Here is a 21,011-nt window from a genome sequence, read left to right on the forward strand (position 1 = left end):
GGGGAGTAGCAGGCAGAAGGAGAAGCAGACTCCCCACTGAGAAAGGACCCCATCACAGGACTTGATCCTGGGACCCTGGGATCATGACGTGAGCCAAAGGCAGACACTTATTGACTGAGCTACCCAGGTGTTCCAGTTCTTTATAGATTTTGAATACTATGCCTTTATCAGATATATCATTTGAAAATATCTTCTCCCACTCTGTAGTTGCCTTTTTTTAAAAGATTTTATTTATTTATTTGACAGACAGAGATTTCAAGTAGGCAGAGAGGCAGGCAGAGAGAGAGAGGAGGAAGCAGGCTCCCTGCTGAGCAGAGAACCCGATGCAGGGCTCGATCCCATGATCCTGGGATCATGATCTGAGCCGAAGGCAGAGGCTTTAACCCACTGAGCCACCCAGGCGCCCCTGTAATTGCCTTTTGGTTTGGTTCCTTCACTGTGCAGAAGCTCTTGATGAGGTCCCAATAGTTCATTTTTGCTTTTGTTTTCTTTGCCTCCGGGGACATGTCTAATAAGAAGATGCTGTGGCTACGGTCAAAGAGGTTGCTGCCTGTGTTCTCCTCTAGAATTCTGATAGTTTATTATCTTACATTCAGGTCTTTCATCCATTTTGGGTCTATTTTTGTTTATGGTGTAAGAAAGTGGTCCGGTTTCAGTCTTCTGCATGTTGCCATCCAGTTTTCCCAACACCATTTGTTGAAGAAACTGTCTTTTTTCCATTGGACATTCTTTCCTGCTTTGTCGAAGATTAGTTGACCATAGAGTTGAGGGTCCATTTCTGGCTCTCTATTCTGTTCCATTGAGGTATGTGTCTGTTTTTGTGCCAGTACCATGCTGTCTTGATGATCAGAGCTTTGCAATACAGCTTGAAGTGATGCCTCCAGTTTCATTTTTCTTCTTCAGAATTGCTTTAGCTATTCAGGGTCCTATAGACTGGGAATCTCCAGAAGTGTCTGCATCAACCTGTTTCCATCTCCTCACTGGAATCATTTGGACCCAGGGGTCCAGCACCTTGGGCTGGGTTAGAATTTGAGCCCTGAATTCACTGTGTTCATATAAAGAGGTTGCATAAATTATGACCTCAAGGCATTTTTATTCCTTCTCATTTCCTGGATGTGGTTGGAACACAAAACCTGTAGGTCATGTGAGAGGAAGGAAGGGAAGGGTTGGCCAAAGAGGCCACCCACATCCAGCTTCCCTCCCAGTCGTGGATGAGACCAGAGAGGGGCCCCCAAAGCAGCCAGCAGGGCCAGTATGATCCCTGAATTCCTCTGTCTCCTCTGCTTTGGTAAGTCTCTTGGGCCCATCTACTGGGATTAGAGGTGAAGGTGGGTGGAGAAAGACGGGACGACTCGAAATGGGAAGAACAGCAGTAAGGTCTGCTTGTCTTCACTGATTCCTTCGGGTGTGTCAGAAACCGGGGGGAGTCTTGAGCCACATCTTATCGGTCAGATGTTCGCCAGTAGGCAAATACATTTCAGGCCATAACCCATCCTCTGCCTCTGTCATCCCTACTCACTTAAAATTTTATTGACTCAATATCGTAATTTTATTTTGTTTTATTTGTTTTTTCAATGTCTTTATTTTAAATAAGCACATTCATCTGAAGATGGGAATTTGATGCCAATAGCTTAAATTTAAAAACATAAAATTCAAATGACAAGCCAGGGTCCCTTAGCAAAAAATAGGTTGGTGTAAACATATATGCAAATTAAAGGAGGAAGGCATTAGGACAGTCTAGCCATGGGTTGTTGGCCATCACATTTCTGAGCCCATGCCCAGCTACTTTCCTATCACGAAGGGCAGTTGGCCAGAGACAGATGTGTGAGAAGGCTGATCTCTAGCTTAAGGAATTCTTTGTTGTGCTCAAAGGAGTGGACATGATTGGAAAGGGTAATAGCTTTCTGATGCCTTGATCAATGCTATAAAATACTCCGTCACTGCATCCCGTGAAACCACCTGTAGGGCCCCATGGTTTGTATCCCGCCCCGAGAGAAATACCACTCTGACCCTTGCAAACAGTCCTGCGTGATAGGAATCAGGCCCGTGTTGATAAACGAGGACCCTGACACCGACAGTTCAGGGTTCCTGCTCAGGGCCGTGCAGTGAGTGAGCAGAAGCCTCAGAGTTCAAACCCAGGCCTGTCTGGATCCCAAGTCACTGCTGTTTCCACTTGGTCATAATGGGATATTAAGAATGAGGCATGGTGGGTCTTCAGAATGGGAAAGTCCCCGGGGTGAGTCAGCAAATGTCAGCTGGGAAAAGTATAAGGAGATGAAAGACGAGTGCTTCAAAATGTCAAGGGCACCAGCGAGCTGGGGGCATCTCAGGAGGTCAATCTGCTGGTGCTAAGAAAACCTGCTTCCCACAAATAGGGACAGCATCAGTCTTAGCATTATTGGGTCCCAGCGATGTGATTGATTTTCACAATAATCGCTGACCCTTAGATTCTAGGGTAACCAGTGGGGCTTTCGTTGCCTTTAGGCTGGTCTATGTGGTGAAATGAAGAAAGGACGGTATTTTAACTTTGAATCTTTCTACCAGCCTTGAAAAATCTGAGCCCTGCTTCAATTGGGACATCTCTTCAGTTGGCCAATGTGCTTTCTTGATTCTTACTGTGTTCCAGGATTGTTTAGACACTGGGGATGCTAAGGAGAACAGAATAGAGTAGCTTCCTTTCAGGTGTTGACGGGACAGTAAAGCCTTGTGTCTCCCAGGACGTGAGTACATAAACTCTCCTAAGAATTCAGGGGTTTGTGGACATCTGTGGAACCAGGGCAGGTCTTGGGGCTGTGGGAGGAGCAAGCTGCACAGGAGACCTTCTGGGAGAAGCGAGGAAGGAGCCGAGAGCAGAGCTGGAGCCACAGTCCAGTGTGGGGAAATGAGAAGCCCCAGATGCCTGACCTCCAGGGAGGCCCCGAGGGACAGGCTCTGGACAGGTGCTCATGGCTCATGGACGGTTCTCTTGCAGGGCTGTGTGCTGGCCAAGGAAGCAGGGGGACTGACGGTGAGTTCCTGCAGTCACACCCTCCTTCTCCTTCACTCCACACTCCCCGTATCACTTCTCTTTCCTTCAGGGGGTTTCCCGGGAGCAGACAAGGGCACCAAACCCCATCCTGATCTCTGCTTCCTTCCAGAGTCCCTTCCCAAGCCCTCCCTCAGAGCCTGGCCCAGCTCGGTGATGCCTCGCTCGGGTAACGTGACGCTGAGATGCCAGACTTCTACCAAGAATGTCAACTTTGTTCTCAGAAAGGGAAAAGTTCCTTTGGAGTCTGTGCAATCATGGATTTCCACCGATGGACTGGCTGAATTTCAGCTCACTGACCTACAAACCAACAGCGCTGGAGAGTACACCTGTGACTACTATAGACGGGAGCCCCCCCACACACGTTCACAGCCCAGTGACGTCCTCCTACTACTGGTGACAGGTGAGGAGGGTGCCTCGGAGAAACACAGGGTCTTCCAGGGACAGGTGTGTGTGGAGGGACCGAGGGAGGGAGCGGTCAAGGGGAGACGGAGAGACACAGAACAGAAAGAGCCAGGGCTTGAAGGGGAAATCGCCTTCCCGCAGTCAGAGTGGAAGGAGGGTGAGACCAGGGATCTGTCACTTCCCCCACTTGGTGGGAACCCCTGCTGGGAGAACAAGAGTGGGTTGGGGACCCAGGGCTTCTCCCCATGACCTTGGAGCCCTCCTTCTCTTTCAGGAGATTTACCTAAACCTTCCCTGCAAGCCCACCAAAGGGGTGAGGTGACTGCAGGAGACACCGTGACCCTGCAGTGCCAGAGGCCAGACAATATTTTTGCGCCTGTAATGTTTGCTCTACTGAAGGCGGAAATGGCAGGGCCCATAAGGGTCCAGAGTCCAGTAGGGAAGGAGACGGACTTTTCCCTCCCGACTGTGACAGTCAATGATGCCGGGAACTACAGCTGTGTGTACTTTATGATGAAGGCTCCTTTCTTGACCTCACAGCCTAGCAGTCGTCTTGAAATCCGGGTGACAGGTGAGGCGACAGGTGCACGACTCTTAGGGCTTTTAAAAATTTAACTTATTTCTTAATTAGGTTGTTTTTATTTGGACTATTTTACTGGCTTTCTCCAGTTTTGTTGACCTATAACTGATTTATAGCACTGTTAGTTTAAGGTGTGTGTCCTTTTTTTCCTTTTTCTTTCTTTTTTTAAACCGGAGAGCATTTCTTCTGTTACTTTTGGATTCCTGTTTCTCCTTCGCTTTCCCGATCATCTCCTTTTTAAACCTCTCCTTTCCCACTTTCTAGTCTTTGGCCTTTGTTGCTTGGCCTTCTTGGAGACTTTCTCAGCTTGTTCTTCCAAACGACCCATCGCGCCCCGACCAGAGCCCCTTCTGCCACCCGGGGCGTCCCCGAGAGCTGTGGTCCGTCCTGCTGACGGCAACTTTACGGCAGTACCTTTCTCACTCTTAGAACACGCTGCTCCCCGGCCACCTGCTGCCGTGACACAGCTGCAGTTTCTTCTAAACTCGCTGCTTCGTGGGAGGCTGCGCCCGCGTCCTCGGCGTCGTGCACGTTTGCGCGTGCACTGTGGTCGGCGAACGTTCTGTAGTTAGGACGCAAGGTCAGGGCGGGCAGTGCCGAGAGGTGCAGAGGGCATCCTGGGCCTGGTGGCGTCCTCACGGGCCTCTGCCCACGGACTCTGTCTCCAGGGAGCGTTGCTGCTGATGAGTTTCGACGCGAACTCTGCGCTCCTGGCGTGTGTTGAGCTGGAGGAGTCAGATGCCGGTTCCCTCTGGGAACCAGGGCCAATGGCGAGCCCGAGCTCTTCTTGGGTGAAGCTGAACTGAAACGCACAGTGGTCCCGACGCCCAGCTACTAAGCTAGAATTTTCTTGAGCTCACTGGCTGCACAGAATAAGTCTTTGCTATGAGGGGGGAGCAGATGCACCCCTGAACGACTTCCATTCTCTGTGCAGCAACGGTGGGTTTTGGGGTTGCTGCTAAGCCTGGTTCCTACTACGAGGAGGGAGAAGGGGAAAGGGCAGTGCGGGAGGGTGGAAATGAGATGACGAGCAAGAACAGGAAGGGGGAGAGGTAAGGCAGAGACACTGGGAAGGAGACCAGGGAAGAGCCACTACAGCTCTCAGGAAATCCCACGTTGTGTGGAGTGACGACAGCGTCAGGGGAGATAGAGCTGAGCACTGACCAGGAAACACCAGCGGGTGCAGGACAGTCACACCGGGCAGGTCCACGTGAGAAGGAGGGATGCTCCTTTGAGCTGCTGCTCATCCTCTCCTCTCTCCCAGCTCCCCCAGGGGCCGCGTCCCGGGATTACACCTCGGGCAACTTCATCCGACTGGGTCTGGCTGCCGTGACTGTGGTGATTATGGGGGCTTTCGTGGTGGAAGCCTGGTGCAGCCAGAAGGAGTCTCCACGTGGATCCACATAAAAGAGCTGAGCGCCTCTCTTGTTTGGACTGGTGTAGCGACACGGGGCTCTCTCAACACCAGACTCCACCATGGGACTTCTTGCGGTTCTCAACATAGACACAGACGGCATTTTGGGTAGGATAGTTCTTCACCATATGGGACTGTCCTGTTCGTTGTGGGAACACTTAGCACCACTTCTCGTTCCCATTAAAGAGCAGCTGAAACCCCAGTCATTGTGGAAGAAGATAGCAAGCAAGTTCTATCGTGCTTTTCCCAACACCCCTAGATGTGGAGGACAGCCTGTTTGGGGACCAGGAGAAATATTTCTTCTCTTCCTCCTTCTCCTGATCTCAGATCTGTCCTTCTATGCATAGGCTCCACAGCTGTCTGGGGGAGTGAGGCATCCTTGGTCAAGTTAACAGCCTGTGTGAGATCTCATTCCTTTGATAACAGACCCAACAAGAATAAATATCTTTTACTTAAGTGTGATCTCAGTTTCAGAAATCAGAAGATAAAAACAAGTGGCCTCGAAAAGGATTTTCTGAACCATGGGTTTATGTCTAAGCCATTGCAAGGCATTATAACTGCTCTCAAAAATCATCCCTTGCTCCCAGGACCAAGCCCCAAAGCATAACATGCTCCTTTAGGTCCAGAAAGATTGGTGTTCACTTCCCTTGAGACTTCTGGTATGTGAAAATTGAATAGATGCCAAAACAGTTACAAAAATGGAAGCATCTTTTGAAAGCTTGTATCTAGCACACACACACACCTCAATCCTATTTTGGTACTTACAAGTTAATGATCGATTTGTATACATGTATCAAGTCTTAGAGCAACAGGGTCCAGGAACTGGAAACTAGCAGTGACATGTTCTCTTTTATTTAAGCCTGAAGACGCATCTCCCTGCCTGTACGATAGTCTCCCTAGGAGGGAAACTCAAAACTGAGCCCCTTCTTTTCCTTTTCTTACTTTTTTTTTTAAGGATTTTTATTTATTTGTTAGAGAGAGAGAGGGCACAAGCAGGGTAGAGACAGAGGGAGTTCAGACTCTCTGTTGAGCAAGGAGCCCAATGTGGGACTCGATCCCAGGACCCTAGGACCATGACCTGAGCTGAAGGCAGACGCTTAACTGACTGAGCCACCCAGGTGTCCCTCAGGGGCCTTTCTGAAAGTGAGACCCAAAGACACTGGTGACCACATCCCCACCTAAGACTTGCTCAGCATTGTCTGTCATGAACCTCTCACTATAGCCAGACCACACTCCTTTCTACTCCCTGCCACCCTCCCCTCATCTAGAACATTCCGCATTTTTTTTTTTTAAGATTTCACTTATTTGAGAGAGACAGATCAGAAGGGGAGGGACAAGGCGACTCCCCTGCTGAGCAGTGAGCCTGACACTGGGCTCCATCCCAAGACCCTGGGATCATGACCTGGGCCAAAGGCAGAGGCTTAACCAACTGAGCCACCCAGGTGCCCAATCATCTAACATTTCAAAGCCTGATTGGAACCCCACACCTCCGGGAAGTTTTTTTTTACCCCGTCTCTGGCCCTTGTGTGACCTCCAGCAGCACTTGGAATTTGTCATTTTTGTTCCTGACCTTCTTCCTTGCAAGTTCATCTTCCTGCTTAAACTAAAGTGCCCACGAGCTCACCGAGCCTCCCCCGAGTCCAGCTAAGGTGTTCAGCATACAGCAGGCACTCAGTCAGTAATACGGACCCGGACCTGACGCAAGGGAAGCACTGCGCTCTCCCACGCTGTAAAACGGAGCGGTCCCCAGCCCTACTGGTCGCCAGAGGGGCGGTCGGCCGCGTTGGCCGCGTCCTGGGGACTACAAGTCCCAGCGGCCCGTGCAGGCCCGACCCTGTTCCCGTGTTGGGCGTGGGGAGGGACGCAGATTTGTCCCTCCGAGTAGGGCTCCCGACGGAGGACGTGCGGGGGACTCTCACAGGGCAGAATCTGGGGCAGTTCGGCATCCCCGCGGATGCACAGGGCACCGTTGCTCAGTCCGGGCACCGGTCGCGGGACCGGGAGAGGGCACCTGCGCCCCGCACGCTCCCGACCTGCGCCCCGGACCGCGGAGGGTGGGCTCGGCCCGACGCCCCTCCGCCCCTCCGCCGGTAGTTCCAGCGTGCGCTCCGCGTGCGCCCCGGCGTCCTGCGCGTCTGCGCTGGCGGCGGCCTGAGGGCGCGCTCCCTGCCTGTCGTGTCCCGCGCCGGGGAGCGGTGTCCAGAGCAGGTGAGTAGCGGCAGCGAGATCCCCGGCGTCGCCAGGGGCGCCGGCGTTCCCGGGAGGACGCCGCTGAGCCGGCCCTGGGGAGCGCTCTCCGCGACCTGGGGTGCGCCCGGTAGACGCGCCTGCGTTGGACCCCCGCCTCCGCCTCGCCGAGGAAAGTGCGGGAGGGGGGCTCCTGGGGTTCAGGTGCTTTGGGTGTGGCATCTCACAGGGCTCCCTGAATACGCAAGGGGGTCTTTTCTCCCCAGAGCTTTCCCTTAGTGTAACCAGTTTAATACCTTCCAGTCTTCAGGGAGGGCGTGCCGAATATTTCGCATTCCTGCATAAATTTCACGTGTAACATTGTGTTGGATTACGGTGTGCACCTGTTGTTTTGATACATTTATATGTGATAACACGACTGTTGCAGCGACAGTGGTCCCGCTGTGTGATTACAGTGTAATATTAGCGTCTGTATTCATTATGCCGTGCCTTGGGTCTCCGTGGCACAAGACCCACGGCACGAGTAGTGTAACTACTCGTTACAGTTTTGTGCCCTGAAAAACGTTATCTAATCCCTGCATGCCCTGCTCATCACCTTTTACTCTGTCGTTTTACGGGTTTGACTTCTTCAGATTCCACAGCACCTGTCCTTCTGTCTGACTTACCTGGCTCAGCACAGTGTGCTCAGGGTCCGTCCATGTTGTTGTAAGTGGTGGGATATTTACCTTTAATATTACGTTGTGTATGTGTATTACCTCTTTTTTTTTTAATTTTAAGATTTTATTTTCAAGTAATCCCTACACCCAGCCTGGGACTGGAACCCATAACCCCGAGATCAGGAGTCGCATGCCACAGGGGGACTGAGGCAGCCAGGCACCCTGGTACTGTATCTTTTTACCCATTCATCAGCTGATGGGCATCGGGGTTGTTTCTGTATCTTGGCTCTCATGAATAATGCTTCGATAAGCGTGGGTATACAGAGATCTCATTGAAATCCTGTTTTTGTTTCAATTGGGTATATTCCCAGAAGTGGAATTATTGGATCATTTCATAGTTCTATTTTAAATTTTTTGAACACTCTCCATATTGTTTTCCATAGTGGTTGGACCAATTCTCATTCCCGCTACAGGGAACAAGGGTTTGGGTTTGAGTTTGGGTTTTTGTGGTTTTTTTTTCACCACATCCTCCCCAGCATCGTTATCTCTTGTCTTTTGGATGCTAGTCAATTCTGACAGGATGAGGTGACCTGTCGTTGTGGTTTGCATTGGCATTTCCCTGATGATGAGTGATGCTGAGCACGTTTTCACGGGTCTATTGGCCATCTGGATGTCTTCTTTGGAAAAATGTCTTTTTACCTGGCCATATTTTAATTGGATTGTTTTTGTTGCTGTTGTTGTTGTTACTAAGTTGTCTGAGTTCTTTATGTATTTTGGGTATTAATCCCTTATCTGGTATCCCTGTTTCTGTCCACCTTTGTAAGTTGGTGGTTTTCCGTTGTGATTTGCTGAGTCTGTGCATTTTTCCGTGTTTCATGTCTTTGCTCTAGATTTTTGCTTTATGGTTACTGTGAGGTTTACATCAAACGTCTCCTAGATAACACAGTTCCCTTTCTGCTGATAGCAGTTTATCTTCATTTGCCTGTTCAAAGTCTCATCCTTCTCCTCCTCCCCTTGTACATATTGTACAAATGATTTCTTTTTATGCCGTGATTTCATTACTGAATTGATGACTTTTTAAAAAGATTTGACAGAGAGATTGATCCCAAGTAGGCAGAGCAGCAGGCAGAGAGAGGGGGGAAGCAGGCTCCCCACTGGGTGGAGAGCCTCATGCAGGGCTCAATCCCAGGACCCCGAGATCATGACCTGAGCTGAAAACAGAGGCTTGACCCACTGAGCCACCCAGGTGCCCCTGAATTGGTGATTTTTAATGCTCTTTTTTCTTTAACTGTCATGCTGTATTTAAGTGTTTAATATACTATTTTAAAAATGTTACACTTTCTAATGCTATCACCTTAATCAGAATTTTGTGTATTTTTGTCTGTTTCAGTTTGAAGAACTGCCTTCAACATTTCTTGAAAGGCAGGTATAGTGGCAGCGAGCTCCCTGAGCTTTTGTTTGTCTGAGAAAGTCTTTACTCTCCTTCGTATCTGAAGAGTTTACTTGGCTGGCGATTTTTGTCTTTTAGCATTTTGAATATGTCATTCCACTGTCTCCTGACCTGTAGAATTTCTGTGAGAAATCTGCTTATAGCCTCAGGGAGGTTCCTTTACACGTTACTGCCTTTTGCCCCTGGCTGCCTTTACCCTTCTTTCTTTATCACAGTCTTTTGACAGCATCGTTGTAATGTGTCTTGGAGAAGGTCTTTTCCCTGAGATAATAAGGTGTTCTGTTAGTTTTGCGGATTTACTTATTTATGTCAGAGGGAGAGCCCGAGCACAAGTAGGGGGGAGCTGCAGGCAGAGGGCGAAGCAGACTCCCTGCTGAGCAAGGACCCGGATTCGGGACTCGATCCCAGGATCCTGGGATCATGATCTGAGCCAAAGGCTGATGCTTAACCCCAGGTGTCCCTGCTTCGTGGACTTTTATGTCTACTTCCTTCACCAGGTTTGGGGAATTCTTAGCTTTTGTTCCTTTAAATACAGTCTCTTCTCACCCTCTCTTCTCCTTCTGGTATAGCCTTTAATCTTGGTGCTGTTTCCTGTAATGGAGACTGTCGGTTCTTGTAGGGGTTTTGTTTTGTTTTGTTTTTAAAATTTTATTTTTTGAGGGGTGCCTGGGTGTCTTAGTTGGTTAAACGTTGGCCTTCTGCTCAGGTCATGATCCCAGGGTCCTGGGATTGAGTCCCACATGGGGCTCCCTGTGTAGCCAGGAGTCTGCTTCTCCCTCTGCCTGCTGCTCCCCCTGCTTGTATTCTCTCTCCTTCTGTCTCTGGGAAATAAATAAATAAAATCTTTAAAAAAAAAAAGATTTTATTTTATTTTTTTAAATAATCTCTAAACCTAATGTAGAGCTTAAATCCAGAATCCTAAGATCAAGAGGCATACACTGCACCATCTGAGCTGGCCAGGCGCCCCTCCTATACGGTTTATTTGCTTTAAAAATCTTAGTTCTTGGGGCGCCTGGGTGGCTCAGTGGGTTAAGCCGCTGCCTTCGGCTCAGGTCATGATCCCAGGGTCCTGGAATCGAGCCCCGCATCAGGCTCTCTGCTCAGTGGGGAACCTGCTTCCCTCTCTCTCTCTGCCTGCCTCTCTGCCTACTTGTGATCTCTCTCTGTCAAATAAATAAATAAAATCTTTTAAAAAAAAATCTTAGTTCTTGGGGCCCCTGGTCTCTCTTCCAGGTGATCTGCTCTATTTCCAGTGCTTCCTAATGTATTGTCCATCTCATTTATTGAGTTTGTCAGCTCTAGAATTTCCATTTGGCTCTATTTTAGAATTTCAGTCTCTTTGGTAAGATACTCTTTCTGTTCATTAACTTTATTCCTGAGTTCCTTGTATTGACTTCCTGAGTTTTCTTGTAGGTTACTGAATTTCTTCATAGCAGCTCTTTTGAATTCATTTTTTTTAAAGATTTCATTTTTAAGTAGGTTTTATGCCCAACGTGGGTGGGGCTTGAAATCACACCCCCAAGATCAAGAATTGCACGCTCCACCCACCGAGCCAACCATGTGCTCCGTTTTGTTTTGTTTTGTTTTGTTTTGAAGAGAGCACAGAGAGCGGGGCTGGAGGCGTGGGGAGTGAAGGGGCAGAGGGAGACAGAGGGAAAATCTTAACCAGGCTGCACGCCCAGCACGGAGCCAGATGCGGGGCCCGATCTCAAGACCCTGAGATTGATAGGAGCCGAAAGCAAGAGTTAAGACACTCGACCGCCTGTGCCGCCCGGGCGCCCCACCGCAGCTCTTTTGAGTTCTTTCTCAGATCTCAGTATTGTCTTTGGATTGATTCATTGGTTATTGGGAAATTGTCATTTGCTTTTCGTGATGCTGTGCTGCCGTGACTTTTCCGTGTTTGGTGAGGAGGCTCCCTGCCCCCGCCCTGGAAGGAGGGATTCTTTGATTCTCACGGTTCAACCCGCCGGTCCGTAGGAGCCTTTCTTCTGTTTCCCAGAGGGTGGCGCCAGGGCACACGTCTCGGTTTCTCTTGCCAGCACGGCCACCCAGCTCAGGCTGGGAGCCCGCGAAGAAGAAGCAGGTTGGGGGGGAGGTGCGGTGGCTGGGGGGGAGGGGGAGGCGGTGCTTACTTAGCACTGCTGCTCCGGGTGTGTCCCTGCTGTAGGGGGTCCTCGAAGCGGGGATCCTGGAGCTCCTTCTGGGCAGGCAGGGGGAGCCTGGAGGAGAGACCTCCTCAGAAATGGGGGTGTCGCTGAGGGGCCAGGCCTGGCTGCAGACTGTCACCCCGCCCTTCGCTGCCCCCCTCTTCCACTGCAGCCACCCGCCTTCCACGCACACTGGGTCGGGTCTCTGGCATCCCAGTGAGCTGTGCAGAGGCGTTCGTTCACGTAAGCACGTGGATTTGTGCTCAGAAGGGAGCGAGACGTGTACTGACTGCTGTCACCAGGATGCTAACATCCCTCTGGTTGTAAAGTCTCGAGCGGGTTCATAGAAGTGGATGTCCTCATGCCGCGGGAGGTGGGATGTCCCTGACCCAGAAAGCAGGGACGCTGTGCAGAGAACCTTGGCATCTGTGGACAGGGGTCCTGACACACAGTAGGGCCTCAGCAAACACACAGTGGCTGACTGAGAGGATGCCCAGTGGGAGCACCCTTCAGAGATTTTTCCATGGATGTGAAAAGATGCCAGGTCCCCGGAACTCACCATCTTCCTCCGCGAAGTGAACGCCACTTCCAGCACCACCCCGTGGTCACCCACGCCGACCTGAGGGGAGAAGGGCTGGCTTGGAGATGGGGAGAACCCTGTCCTCACAGAGAAATACGTGTGTCAGCCTTAGCTCTGGTGCAGAAAGGCTTTTGAAGCCATCTTTTCTTTCTTTTTTTTTTTTTTTAAGATTTTATTTATTTATTTGATAGAGAGAGATCACAAGTAGGCAGAGAGGCAGGCAGAGAGAGAGGAGGAAGCAGGCTCCCTGCTGAGCAGAGAGCCCGATGCAGGACTTGATCCCAGGACCCCGAGGTCATGACCTGAGCTGAAGGCAGAGGCTTTAACCCACTGAGCCACCCAGGCACCCTGAAGCCATCTTTTCCATTGTCTCTTTTCATTCCCTGATACTCCAGACAGGACAAGGCTCACCGCTTGGTGCCCTAAAACCGCAGAATCCCAGTGGGTATTCCAGGAAAGGGAGGACATGCACTCCTCCCCGTCCCACCTGTGGGTGTCCGTCAGCTCGGGCTGCCCTAATGGAAGACCACAGGCCGGGTGGCCCGACCAGCAGATGTTTACTTCCCGCAGTTCTGGAGACTGGAAGTCCTAGACCAGGGTGCTAACACGGGATTCTTAGCGAGCGCCTTCCTCCCAGTTTACAGACGGCTGCCTTTGCCCTCTACCGTCACATGGTGAAGAGAGATCATCTTTCTGTGTCTAAGAAGAGACTAATCCCATTCATGAAGACCGCATCCTTATGACCTAATTATCTCTCAAAGGCCCCACCTCCCAGCACCATCACATTGGGGGGTTAAGGTTTCCACCTACGAACTTTCGGGAACACACACATGCAGTCCTAGAAGGAGAAGACCTCAACTCAAGTATTCTTACTCTTTGCCTCCCATGCATGCGCACACTTTCTTGCTAAAATAAATAAATAAAAATAAAATCTTTAGAGGAAAAAAGAGATGAAGATGTAAATGTAATCTAAAACTATAATAATTACATAAGAAAATGTAGGAAAAAGATCTTTGTGACCTTGAGTTAAGCAAAGATTCCTTAGGACACAAAAACTCGAACCACAGAGGACAAAATAATTCATAGTTGGTGAGATTAACCAAAACTTAAAACTTCTCTTTAAGAGAGGTTTAAAAATGAAAAGACAAGTCACAAACTATAAGAAAAAACACGTGTAAAGTAGGTGTTTGTTAACAGACTTGTGGCATGCGTACGTATATATTCTTGCAATTCAGTATTAAGAAGACAAATAATCCAATTAAAAATGGGCAAATATTTAATCAGATACTTTATCGGGAATTAAAATAAAGGTCGTGTAGTGACAGATGGTGACTGTGCTTACCATGGTGAGCATCAAGAAATGTATAGAATCATTGAATCAGTGTATTGTGTGCCTGAAGCTAATACAGCATTATATATTGATTGTATTTTAATAAACATTTTTAGAAAGGTCAGCAGTACATGAGCAGACACTCAGCATTATTCGCTATCAGGAAAATGCAAAAGAAAGACACAGCAAATAGCTAGAGTAACGATCCCAGAAAGAGGTTCATCTGTGTATGGACATTCGGGGTGGGACCCAAGTGGCATGTCCTGTTGGTACAACAAAATATGGAGTGTTCAGGGTTGCATGAAGTAATCATTCGTGGGATGAATTCTTACGTGCTGTCCTGTTCTCTGCCCCAGGTGAGGAGTACAGAAGAGGAAATCGTCATCTAGTCCCGGAGTGGCTCTCAGCAGAGGTGAGAATGCACATTCTACTGGAAACTGTTCACGGTCAGTGGGTCCAACTTCATCAACACCCATCATTCCCCTCAGCAGCTGTGGGGTCTGTAGATGGAGAAGGACAGAGAGAGTTCAGGGGAGGGAGGAAGAGGAAGATACAATTTCTCCTGGCCTCCAAACACAGCTTCTCCACCAGGGGAACTGCATGCCACACCCCTCCTCCGAGTCTGGGGTTGTGTGAGCGGGCATGAGAACGTCTGTTGGCTTGTCAGCACAGTGAGTGGGGCTTCAGCTGCTTGAACGAGGGATGGAAGGGATGTTGAATGTTCTTGCAATGAACCAGACAGTCCTGCATGGTAGGAAATATCCCACCAGAAATGCCAGTCATACCACTGTTGAGAAACATAGCAGGTCCCCACAAGGAAAGTTTGGTGTTGACATGCCCCGTGTCACTAGGACAGCCCATGAGAAGGAAGGGTGCTCCGTTGTTTACTTGGGTCCACGCAGAGGCTCCTTGTGGAATCCAGGCTTCAGCCAGGACAGCCCCCATAATAATCAGAAAGGGGGCCGCCAGACCCAGTCGGAGGAGGTTAATCTTGGTGTGATTTCCTGGTGCCATATCTGAGGAAATTGAAAGAGACAAGCGCTCAGCCCTGACCTCGAGCACCCTCCCTCCCTCCTACTCTGACTGTCATGTTCAGAGCCCGCTTGTGCCTGCTGGTCAGTGAGCTGCCATCCGGGGTCATCAGGGAACAGAAACAGAAGCACCAGGACACAGAATGCATTATATCCCATGGCCTCTAGGACAATGGTTTCTTAAAATTCCTAAACAATTAAAAATATGTAAAACGTACATTGGCGAGGGTCAAAGAAGAGGTCTGCTCTACATGTGCTGCATCGGGACAGAGAAGAAATAATGCAAGGAGGAGAGTGGATGGGGACAGGGGAAATCCTCAAACCCCCAAAGGCAGAGATCGCTACTAGTCACAGGTTGGGTCATGTTGGGGAGAAAGTCACTGTCCTGCCTCCCACTCTGTGCGCAAGCGTCCCTTCCAATGTGTCTCAGCTCATGCTGGCTCCCAGGGCCTCGGTTCTTCCAGCGTGGTGCTGAGAACAACAGACTGAAGAGACAGTGCTCTCCCGCGTGTCCTCTCTGATGATGGAGGCCCTGGTCCCTGAGCAAGACAGAGTCCCTGACCAAGGATTTCCCCAGATCGAGATGACAGAGATCTTGGCTTCCAGTTTCTGGTTGAGCATGGAAGTTGCCACTCCACGGTAACAGAGTAAAAAGCAGAACAGACTGAGAAGTCTCTAACTCTTGTTAGATCTGAAATGGCAGTGAGGTCACATAGCAGCCCTCTGCGGGGCTCTCAGAGGCCAACCTGGGGGTCGAATCACAGTTTGCTGAGCAAGAGCCCGCAAGCCGAAACCTCCATGGGAACCCATGCCAGGTAGGGATACTTGGCTTGGACAAGTCCGAGAGTTAGGAACTCCGGGGAGCTGATCATGGGGGTCTGGGCATGGGGTCTGGGAGTTTCACCTTCTGGAGCTCTGTCAGGTTCTTCTGGTGAAGAGCCAAGAAAAATCCCCTTCTGCTTCTGGCAGGGAGAGGGGAAATAGAAATAGAATTGAAATAGAGCCGAGTTCTAGTTAACTGACCCTAGCTCCCTGGGGTCTTATCAGAGCCCAAGTGACCTGGAAGGAGAGAAACACCCAACCCCATCCAGCTCTGGCCACCGTGTCCCACCACAGCAGGGGGACTGAGAAGCCCTTTGAGGGTCACAGCCCGGGGGCACAGCTTCCCTGCAAGCTGGAGCCATGATCCCGGGACCCTAGAAGGCTCCCAGCCCCTCAGCACCAAGTCACTAAAGGCCAGTTTCCAGCAGTTCCTTTGCCTGGCGTGTCGTGGCCGGCCATCAGGAATGAAGGACAGGGTGTACCAAAAGCCAAACAAGCGGTTGGAAGAGACACAGCAGCAACAGAACCAGATGCAGATCTGGCGGAAATGTTGGAAGGATCATCTCAGGAGCTTAAAACCACCCTGATTCACATGCTGGGGCTGCCCCAGGTAAAGCAGACAGCAGCCCAGAGCAGATGGGCGGTGTAAGCAAGCAGGTAGAAATCCTGAGAAAGACTCTAAAAGAAGCTCCCGAGACCAGAAACACTGTGACAGAAACAAAGAATGCCTTTCGAAGGGCGCGGCTGAGGGAGGAACCTCGGGAACCTCGGTGCCTGAGGAGTCGCCAGCAGAAGCCTCTGAAACCAGGAAGCAAGCAGAAACCAGAAGAAACGAAGAAACCAGAACAGAGGGTCCAAGGGCTGTGGATGAAGGTGTGACCCACACGTCATGGGACCAACACGAGCAGAGAGGAAGAAACACAAGAGATAAGAGAAATGACAACTGAGAATTTTCTCCAAATTAATGTCAGACACAAAACCGCAAATCCAAGAAACTGAGAGAAGAGCAAGGAGGGTAAACATCGGAAATAAAGCACAAGAAACTACCTCCGTGCATACCCTTTCAAAGTAGAAAGTCAGAGAGTAAGAGAATCCTGAAGGAAGCGAGAGGAGAGGGCTCAACTGTACAGGAGCGACGGTGAGGCTCACATCCCACTCCTGGGGACCACCCGGGAAGAGAGCGCAGTGAGATGTCAGCGTCAGAGAGAAATAAAATGCTGATCTAACATCCTGGACCCTGAGACATTGTCCTTCAAAAGTGAAGCAGTGAAGTCTTCCTCAGACGGACGGAAACTGAGGGAATTTGTTGCTGGTACACCTGCCTCCCATGGAGTGTTACCAGAAGTTCTTCAGCGAAGGGAAGGTGATGCGAATCAGAAATGTGGGTCTGGGGGCGCCTGGGTGGCTCAGTGGGTTAAGCCTCTGCCTTCAGCTCAGGTCATGATCCCAGGGTTCTGGGATCGAGCCCCACATCGGGCTCTCTGCTCGGCAGGGAGCCTGCTTCCCTCTCATTCTCTCTCTGCCTGCCTTTCTGCCTACTTGTGATCTTTCTCCCCCTGTCAAATAAATAAATAAAATGCTTTAAAAAAAAAAAAAAAAAAAAAAAAAAGAAATGTGGGTCTGCGTGGAGAAGGGCGAGGCATCAGAGGCAGAATAAGGGAAGGTAAAAGGGACAAGTTTCGTTTTTCCTGTTCTTCAGCGATCCAGCAAGTAACCGAAATGACCAGAGCAACATTGTATCCGACTGTGTCTGCTTCTGTCCGTGTCTGTGTTTGCATGTAGGTGAAATGACCACAGCAAGACACGGGGCATGACAGCGAGGGGTTAGGGTTATTTAATTATAAAATCGTCCCCCTCTTTAACTCTCACCTACAGTTTTAAGCTGTTGCTGGGCTATGAGGCCCAGAAAGGAGCCTCGGCTTGGTAGTAGACAGTAGACAGTAGCTGCCACCGTCCCGGGCTCAAACAGTCCCGAGGGTGAGGTGAGCCGTGTTCCCGATGGTCTCCGGACGTCGGCAGGCTCAGGAGTGCCCTGCTTCAGCAGAGCAAACATGACAGATGCCGTCATGAGGCCCATCTTCCGGCACTGAAGAGATGCCTTCTCTCCTGGTGTCACCGTCAGCCTCTCTGAGTCAGGAAGGAAGGTTTAGGTAAACTTCCTGGAAGAGAAAGAGGGTCAGAAGTGATGGGGAGAAGCTGAGGGTCCCCGTCATCCCTGGTGTCCTCGAAGGTGTTTCCTCAGGGCGTGTGAGCCAAGAATAGCAGATGCACCTTTGTCCAATGGGGCAAAGTCTTGTCGAGGAATCGGGAGCTCCCATTCGCTAATCCCTGATCAAACCAGTGTCCTCAGGCTGCTCCTGCCGACCTCAAGCCCCGCTGTGGGAGAGGAGACTGACCACTTACTATCCTCTCCTCTGAGTCCCTCTTCATCCTCTGATGGGGGAGGGCCAGACGGGTCAGGCCAGATCTTTCTGGGATGCTTCCTTCCCATCTGGAACCACGAGAAGGACGTCTGTGGCTCAGGAGCACTGGCTCGGGCCCTCTGTCTGGCAGTATTTGCAGGCGTATTTCCCCGAGTCTGGCTGACTCAGGGTAACGAGGGGGACTTCAGCCTTTCTTCCTGAATGGCCCACGGATGCCATGGACTCGGAGGGCAGTGGATTTTCCCTTGCTGAGAGTGGACTCCACATTCCTGACGGCAGTCCAGCATCGCAGGGTCACCCTCGGCAGGTGCCAGAAAGCTGGGCCAGGCGCTGAGGAAGGGCTTGGGGAGCGTCCCTGGAAAAAAGCAGATTCTGAGGCTGGATTTGATGAGCTTGCCAGTTCTCAGCGAGCTCTTTCATGAGATGCCACCTCGCACCTGTCCGAATGGCGCTCACCCAGAAAACGAGATGGCAGGTGTCAGCATGGATGAGGAGAACAGGGAACCCTGTGTGCTACTGTTGGGAGCATCAGGAGGGGCGGCCGCTGCGGAGAACCGTCAGGCTGTTCTGAGTAGATCTGCCCTAGATCCAGCGGCCCCACTGCTGGGAGTGTAGCTGAATGAAATGGAAACACGTCTCGAAAACTTGTCTGCACCCCTGTGTTCTCTGCAGCATTGTTTACAACAGCCAAAACATGACCGCTGATGAGCGAATGGATGAAGAAAATTTGGTGTGGGTAATTGTGTAATGGAATATTACACGTAATATTACACAGAAAAGAAGAAAATATTGCCACTTGTGTCATCATGGATGGGTCTGGAAGTATTACACTACGATAATCAGACGGGGAGCGTAAAACTGTATTTACTGTATTTATTACGACATCACTTACGTATGGAGTGTCAAAGAAAGGAAGAAAAGAAGGAAAGAAATCGTAGATACAAAGAACAGATAGATGGTTGCCTGAGTGAAACGGGCGAAGGGGGCCCAGAGGTCCGAATCTCCAGTTACAAAGCTAGTCCCAGGGCTGTAACGAGCAGCACGGGTGCCATAGTGACCAGTCGTGTCGGGCTTACTCAAAAGCGGCTGAGAGAGTAGAGCTTACACGTTCTCATAACCAGAAAAAACAACCAAAAAATTGTTAACTGTGTGATGTGGATGTTAACTACATTTATTGTGGTGATCATTTCCCAACATACACAAATTTTTTTTTAAGATTTTATTTATTTATTTGACAGACAGAAATCACAAGTAGGCAGAGAGACCCATAGAGAGAGAGGAAGCAGGCTCCCCGCTGAGCAGAGAACCTGATTTGGGGCTCGATCCCAGGACCCTGGGATCATGACCTGAGCCAAAGGCAGAGGCTTTAACCCACGGAGCCACCCAGGCACCCCCCAACATACACAAATTTTGACTCATGTTGTGCACCTGAAACTAATATGATGTCATATGACATTTGTATCTTTTAAAAATGGGGCGCCTGGGTGGCTCAGTGAGTGTAGCTTCTGCCTTCGGCTCAGATCATGATCTCGCGGTCCTGGGATCGAGTCCTGCATTGGGCTTCCTGCTCAGCGGGAAGTCTGGTTCTCCCCCTGCCTCTCCCCCTGCTTCTGTGCTCTCCCTCAAATAAATAAATAAAATTTTAAAAAAAATAGGAGAATCCTCTGCCCCTTGATGAGAGCCAGAGAAGCCTCAGGGCTGTAGAACGACGGTGAGGAGTGTTTCCGCAAGAAACATTCACTGTTAGTCCCCCTGCTTCCTCAGCCAGCACACAGCCCTACAAGAGAACCGTCCATGAGACGCAAGCACCTGCCTGGAGCCCATCCCATGGGGCCTCCCGGGGGCTGCCGCTGAGAAGGGACCCTGGAGGTCAGGCATCTGGGGCTTCTCATTTCCCCACGCTGGCCTGTGGCTTCAGCTCTGTTCTTGGCTCCTTCTTTGCTTCTCCCAGAAGGTCTCCTGTGCAGCTCGCTCCTCCCACAGCCCCAGGATCTGTCCTGGTTCCACAGATGTCCACAAGCCCTTCCATGCATATCCTCTATCAAAAGTACCCTTATTCTTAGCATTTGCTGCTAGAGTCTGCGTTTGATTTCCTTGACTCCTCACCCCCCAGGGAAGAAGACAGGACCGTGCAGGAGACTCACGAGCCAGCTTAACTCCTGCCGATGTGCAGACCCTCAGTGGGCGCGGAAGCCCCCAGACAGCCTCCTCTGCGATGAAAGTGTCCCCCACAATGAAGCCTGCCCAGTGCCCTGGGTGCCATGAATTCGGGCAGAAGCAAGTGGGTCATAAAATCTTCGAGTTTGTAAAAGTCTGCACCTCATGCCACAGGAGACAAGATGTCACTCCGTGTGAGCAGCTGGAGAGCAGGGACCCTGTGTTCTTCTCCTCGGTGTGTCCAGTGTCCGCACAGGCCCTGGCCCATAGTAGGACCCCGTGAGCGCACACTGACCAGCTGGCGAGGTGCCCGGATAAGCACAGCTCAGACCTTATGAAGATGGTAGAAGATGCAAAGTCATAGGGGCTGTTTCAGTCCTGTCCTAATCCTCAGCAGAAAATGCCAGATAGACGTCCAGATAGACGCTGGCTCCATTTATGCATCCGACTGATGCCGGCCCTCGACTCAGTCGTAATCTTTCTGAGAGGTGACGGCTGTGCGTTCATCCCACTGTGTTCTTGGCACCGTCTAGAAGTCTCCACCCAGCAGATGGTCCGTTCATTCAGACGGTGCAAACTTACAACAACTGCCCTTGTTCCTCCCTCCCGGCGCCAGGGTGACACCTCATCACCCACCTCCATGTGGCGGGAGGGAAGGTGCAGCATGCCCTCTCGGGGGAAGGAGCTAGTGAGGACACCCGCAGCCTTTCGTGCTGGAACGTTTCTGAGCCCGCCTTTTCTGTTATGTATTTTCATCCCTTATTTCTCCAAGCAGGACAGAGCTCCCTGTGTAACGCCCTAAAA

At 50.5% G+C, this 21,011-nt stretch overlaps 1 protein-coding gene across 2 annotated transcripts; it reads left to right on the forward strand.

Moving 5' to 3' along the window:
* The first annotated feature begins 1,230 nt into the window (after nucleotides 1-1,230).
* LOC123931445 (T-cell-interacting, activating receptor on myeloid cells protein 1-like) lies at nucleotides 1,231-20,493 on the forward strand. 2 transcript variants are annotated; one of them, XM_045988543.1, is made up of 6 exons: nucleotides 1,231-1,288; nucleotides 2,972-3,007; nucleotides 3,138-3,428; nucleotides 3,705-4,001; nucleotides 14,131-14,186; nucleotides 20,164-20,493. In XM_045988543.1, exons 1-6 carry the CDS (start codon nucleotides 1,255-1,257, stop codon nucleotides 20,488-20,490), a joined length of 1,041 nt encoding a protein of 346 aa, XP_045844499.1. In that variant the 5' UTR covers nucleotides 1,231-1,254; the 3' UTR covers nucleotides 20,491-20,493. The 2 variants fall into 2 exon arrangements, with proteins under 2 accessions (XP_045844499.1, XP_045844500.1); XM_045988544.1 differs by lacking the exons at nucleotides 14,131-14,186; nucleotides 20,164-20,493 and adding an exon at nucleotides 5,275-5,691 and having other exon boundaries at nucleotides 1,233-1,288.
* The last annotated feature ends 518 nt before the right edge of the window (nucleotides 20,494-21,011 follow it).

This window comes from Meles meles, chromosome 19, assembly GCF_922984935.1.
Source record: "Meles meles chromosome 19, mMelMel3.1 paternal haplotype, whole genome shotgun sequence".
Classification (NCBI taxonomy): Eukaryota; Metazoa; Chordata; class Mammalia; order Carnivora; family Mustelidae; genus Meles; species Meles meles.